The sequence below is a fragment of the Capra hircus genome, chromosome 1, assembly GCF_001704415.2.
Source record: "Capra hircus breed San Clemente chromosome 1, ASM170441v1, whole genome shotgun sequence".
Lineage (NCBI taxonomy): Eukaryota > Metazoa > Chordata > Mammalia > Artiodactyla > Bovidae > Capra > Capra hircus.
The window spans coordinates 135,127,992-135,133,991 of record NC_030808.1 but is presented as its reverse complement, the minus strand read 5'-3'; the positions used below and the strand labels follow the sequence as shown (position 1 = coordinate 135,133,991).

Below are 6,000 nucleotides of genomic sequence, written 5' to 3'. Positions count from 1 at the left end.
AAATGCATTCTTTTTAATAGTTGAGCAATATTCCACTGTGTATATGTACCACAGCTTTCTTATCTATTCATCTGCCAATGGACATCTAGGTTGCTTCCATGTCCTGGCTATTGTAAACAGTGCTGCGATCAACATTGAGGGTATACATGTCTCTTTCAATTCTGGTTTCCTCGGGTGTGTATGCCCAGCAGTGGGATTGCTGGGTCGTATGGCAGTTCTATTTCCAGTTTTTTTAGGAATCTCCACACTGGTCTCCATAGTGGCTGTACTAGTTTACATGACCACTTGTTTATGTATGACTCCTAAATAAAAATCTAGCACCTACTGCTGACACTGCACATTTGTTTACTGTATCGCCAGCATGATATATGATTTTAGATTTCCCAGAGGCACTGCAAACTCCGTGTACACAAAATACAGGCAGTTTCATTCTGGCTATGTCCCTGGCTCCAAAGAACTTCAACTGAGTTCCCTCATTCATGCTGAACACATTGATCTTCCCAGCAATACACACCAAGTGTTTCAGATGCAGTCTTGCTAGCTCTTCTTCTCCTTAACTCAGCTTGTACAATTAATCACCAAATCCTATTTATTTTCCTTCTAGGTATCTCTCATAACTGTACCCTCCTTTCCACACTTCCCTGGTTCAGACCCTGTGCATTATTTGCCAAAACACTGCAACAGCCTCCACCTGGTCTCCCCGCTTGTCTTTTCTCTCTCAAATCATAGTACTCCCTTGATCTGCCAATAAACTATTTCACTCTCAACTGAAACTTATTGCATTCTAGGTATAATCTAGGTTCCTCAGTATATCTCCCAGTCCCTTCATGTCTAGCTTTTGCCAACATTTCCTGCTCATCTCCTGCCAATTCTGCTGAAATGATAACTGCTTAATGACAGAATGCAACCTGGCAGCTTTCAGACCAGCCACTTCTAACTCTAAGCTAAGCTAAGTCACTTCAGTCGTGTCCGACTCTGTGTGACCCCATAGACAGGAACCCACCAGGCTCCTCCGTCCCTGGGATTCTCCAGGCAAGAACACTGGAGTGGGTTGCCATTTCCTTCTCCAACTTCTAACTCTATGAGGTGTTTTATTCAGGCTACAAGTTTTCATTACTTGCTGAAATTTAAAAAGTGGAAAATTTCCCTTAAAACCCTTTTTTTCTGGCTTCTCTTCAAAAACTGAAGAACTGGCCACCTTGGTCCCACATACCTGTCTGGCAAAGTAGTGGCTGCTGCTTAGGGCAGAGTGAATTTTCAACAGCCCCAGTCCCTCTCTTTGATTTTCCTCACTGCTTCCCTTAATGTATCACATCTCAGGGGCAGCTCTACATTAAGGGAAGTAGCTAGGATTTACAATTTAGTGGTGGTGGTGGTGGTTTAGTTGCTAAGTCATGTCTAATTCTTGAGACCTCATGGACTGTCGCCCCCCAGGCTCCTCCATCCATGGGATTTCCCAGGCAAGAATATTGGCGTGGGTAGCCATTTCATTTTCCAGGGGATCTTCCTGACTCAGGGACTGATAAGAATTCCTCTTTCTTGTCTGCACAGAGCACCCTTTCTCCTATTATGCCTGCAGAGGCTAACTTGTCCTTCAAGTATCACTTCCTGCCATTTTCCTCCAGTAGCTTTTCTCTGAACCCATGTGGCTTAAGCGCCCCTTTATTCATCCCCCATACCTCACCTTACACCCTCTGTCACAGCTGTGCCACGTTATAGTCCGATGAACGTTTGTGTAATGCTTGAGTTCCTCACAAGATTCTCTTCACCTCACGAAGGGAGCGACTGGAAATCCTCAAGGGAGGTTTCTTGAGCCATTCATTTTATTCACCCATCATTCTGTCAACAACCATGAAGAGAGTGGGACATCTGACTCATATCCTAAAGGATGAGTGCGTCGCTCATCCTTCTGGCTGGCTGCTTAGTCAGTCTTTTGCTGGGAGAACAGTGCCCAAGAGAACTACAATTCCCATCAGGGCCTTCGGTATACCGGCCCGCGAAGGAGGAAATACAGCTTAGGAACTACCACTTCCGTGATGCTCCGCTTCGCAGGCCTGCGCAGAGCCCAGGGCCACGTTGCTTTCGCGGTGCCGGGTAGCGTGATCTCAGCCATGGCTTCCGCGGACTCCCGGCGAATGGGGAATGGCGGCGGTGTTGGGGGAGCCTTCCAGCCATACCTGGACTCTTTGCGGCAGGAGTTGCAGCAGAGGGACCCGACGCTGCTGTCAGTCGTGGTGGCGCTCCTTGCGGTGCTGCTGTCGCTAGGTAAAGAGGCGGCCGGTGGATATGGCGGGTGCGGGGCAGGCGGGGATCCGAGCTCGGACTGGGCTTCTGTAGACCGCCGAGCAGAGGTGGCACCTGAGGGGCGTCTAGAATGGGAGACTAACAGCTTGTATACTCCTGCCCTCCTGCCTGTAGCAGCAGAAACAGCACAGCGTTAGAGGGGATTTCCCGTGACCCCCAGAGTGGCGTCCTGGTCCTTGGGCACGGGTTGCTAGCCCCTGCACTGCCTTGAGCGCCCCGTTCTCCCCTTTCATTGCTCTTGCTACCAATACTCAAGTGGTTTCCGCTCCAAGTTTGAGCATCCTGTGTTTGCGAGCTGGGCGCTGGGGGTATAGAGTTAATAAGGCAGGGTTGCACTTGAGTATACTGGCAGGGTAAGGGATGCAGATGCAGAAAAGTTGACAGTTGATGGTGGCTGGCATTAAGCGGAGTCCTCAAGAACAACGGTTATAATGGTGGTAATAACAGTGAAAGTAAGTTCCAAATGAATGAAGCATTCTATGGTGGAATTAATTTCCTCCAGCCCAACCATATATGCGTATTGTTGATAATCAAGGCGTCATTTTGGTTGTTTTTGTCTATTCCACAGTGTTCTGGAAGTTCATCCGGAGCAGAAGAAGCAGTCAGAGAGCTGTTCTTCTTGTGGGCCTTTGTGATTCCGGGAAAACATTGCTTTTTGTCAGAGTAAATGCTTTGATTTATACCTCTCTTAACACTTGATAGGAAATTTTAGGGCACCGTATTATTCCTGTTAGGTTTACTTTGGGAAAAAAGCTGTTGCTGACAAATTGGGGAATTAATTTTTGACTCACTTGGGACGAAAAGACTCTTAAACTGGAACTTCTTGGCCATTTTTATTCTCTTGCACTTACCAGATACCGACATATTTACCCTTTATCCCATTTAAGGGTTTTATATACTAATTACTTTCATGCCATAGCTCAGGATACCAGAACAGCTGAAGAGATAGATAGAAGACATTAATCTGTATGCAGTGTGTAATTCTTCTGAGAATTTGTCAAAGAAACTTTTATTGGCTACTTAGGCTTCTTTTCACTAATATTTATTTCTAGTCTATGTAGTATTTTTAAATGTTTGGTTTTTGCTTCAGAGTAGCAGAGGTTTTCTCTTTATTATTATTCTTTTTGAGAGTATAAGTTATTTTCCTTTCCACTAAAAAAATATAATCTTTAATCATTTCTGACGATTGTAAATGTTGAGAAGGTTGGTAAATTTGGCCACTAACCATTTGAAACTATTATTTGAATATAATAGTTTTAAAATAATAGTTTTCCCCCTCCTCTCATTAAGGAGAGGGGAATGAAGTTTGCAGTTAATTAGATTTTTCTACAAGCAAAGGGGGAAAAAAATCAATATGGTCCTTTTTAGCTATTGTAAGCAACATTTGTTTGACTTTACACCTAGGAGAGTTAGTGCAGAGTTACACTCTTTAGGTTTGCTATTTATATGTTTGCTCGGCTCTCCAGCCATATTGTATTTTGTTTTGTTTTACAGTTGTTAACAGGCCTTTACAGAGACACTCAGACCTCCATCACTGACAGCTCTGCTGCCTACAAAGTCAATAACAACAGGGTAAGAGGTTCCTAGAATGTGGGAAGTCTGACAGTTTTACTTTACTTTGGTGTGTCAGGAAAAGACATTTCTAGGGTGAATTAGTCTGAGGGCATAGGTGGTACCATTCATAGCTTATTTTTATGGATAAATATTGTGCATGTGACAGATTCTTTTCTTGATCATCCAAGCAGTGAACTTAATCATGCTCTCCCCTTCTTTGTTGTACCGTATGCATATTGATGTTACATCACATTTTATTAGCTTTTATTTCTGTGTCTTCTTTCTAGCTTTACCTTGAGTTCTTAAGAGTGAGCATTAAGTCTTTTTCTTTAGTACATGTATATGGGACAGAATTCAAAAGGTTAAAAGGATATTTGGTGAAAAGTAATTTTGCTTTTCCTATCCCTCCTTAAAAGTTTTCTCCTTAGAGGTAGTAACTTAGTGATTTCCTGTGTAGCCTTCCAGATGGTCAGGGCTATCCAAACAGATCTGTTCTCTTTACTTTTTTCTTTTATAACACTCTGTTCCACCCCTCCCTTTTTAAAAATTTAACAATATAATTGATACAGCTTGGGTTTGTTTTCATTTTTTTTCTTTCTCATTTCCATACATAGTACTACCTGGTTGATTTATGAGCTGAATATTGTGAGTATTCCGTTATATGACTGTACCATACAATTTTTTTTCTTTCTTAAAGCCTTTACTTTTGAGACATGACAGAAATATCTTGTAGGTACACATGGAAAAGTAAATCATAATCATAGTTGAAAGAGAAAGCAAATTGATCAGAAAACTTACTAATTTTTTTTTTACTTTCAGTTCATGTTGAGTTTTTATTTAATAAGAGCCCTATAAGAGCCCTATTAATAGACATTTAGACTTCCCTGGTGGCTCAGACGGTAAAGCGTCTGTCTACAATGTGGGAGACCCAGGTTCGATCCCTGGGTTGGGAAGATCCCCTGGAGAAGGAAATGGCAATCCACTCCAGGACTATTGCCTGGAAAATCCCATGGACAGAGGAGCCTGATAGGCTATAGTCCAGGGGGTCGCAAAGAGTCAGACGCAACTGAGTGACTTCACTCACTCATTCAGTAGACATTTAGGTTTTTTGTTATTACAGTCTTGCTTTTACAAATGGTATTGCAGTGGAAATCTTAAAGAGTATATATGAGTATATATTAAAAATACCAAGAAGAAATCATGAGGAGGACTTTGTATGTACCTATATGTCTCCAGAATGTAGACAGTGACTGCCAAGCTGATTTTACTGCTTAATAAGTATAGTGAGTGATCAAAGATAAAGAAACATTCTTAAATGTCTTAGAGATATTTTTTCTTTTTTCAGTAATGACAGTGTTGCTGATTCACCTTTTTAAATTCTCAAGGATTCAGATTTTGAAATTTAAGATCTGAGAGATATTTAATTCTTGGGACACATGTACTGGATATTTTGAGTATTCCAGGGTATGCTTTAGACCTGTGCTTTCTAACACAGTAGCCATTGGCTGTTTGTGACTAATGAACATCTGAAATGTGACTAGTCCAAATTGAGGGCTGCTGTTAAGTATAAAATATACACCCAATCTTGAAGACTTGGGATGAAAGAAAGAATGTAAAATATCAGTTTTTTGATTTTTTATTATATGTTTAAAAAGATAATTTAGATAGATTATATATTATTGAAATTTTACCTGTTTCTTTTTACTTTTTTTAATATGACTATCAGAAAACTTAACATTTCATATGAGACTTGCATGTTTCTATTGAATATGTAAAGCAGTCCTCTTTTTAACTTCTTTTCGTGGGAAGTTGAAACATAAAACACACCTTTTATGTTTTAGATCAGCAGTCCCCAACCTTTTTGGTACCAGGGACCGGTTCCATGGAAGACAGTTTTTCCACGCACTAGTATTGTATCCTGCTACCCAGGGTTCCCAGTTTTAGATCTTGTCTCTTAAAATAGTAATGTATCTCTTTTTTTTTTTTTAACCTTTTGGAATTCATACTTTTTATTTTTTAAATAGAATTGTTTGATGATCTGTTACACAGATACAAATGAAATTATTGTTGATGTGAACTTGACATTAACATACACAGTGCGTTTGACTATTTTCTGACAACTTTTTTTTGGACATGTCATTT

General features: G+C 40.9%; 1 protein-coding gene across 1 annotated transcript in view; it reads left to right on the top strand.

Moving 5' to 3' along the window:
- The window catches only part of SRPRB (SRP receptor beta subunit), a 36,313-nt gene continuing 32,369 nt past the window's right edge, over nt 2,057-6,000 (top strand). Inside the window, exons 1-3 of the mRNA XM_018051114.1 lie at nt 2,057-2,265; nt 2,873-2,967; nt 3,799-3,876. Coding sequence (XP_017906603.1) covers nt 2,112-2,265; nt 2,873-2,967; nt 3,799-3,876 — 327 coding nt within the window. The 5' untranslated portion in view covers nt 2,057-2,111. The remainder of the gene's footprint in view (nt 2,266-2,872; nt 2,968-3,798; nt 3,877-6,000) is intronic.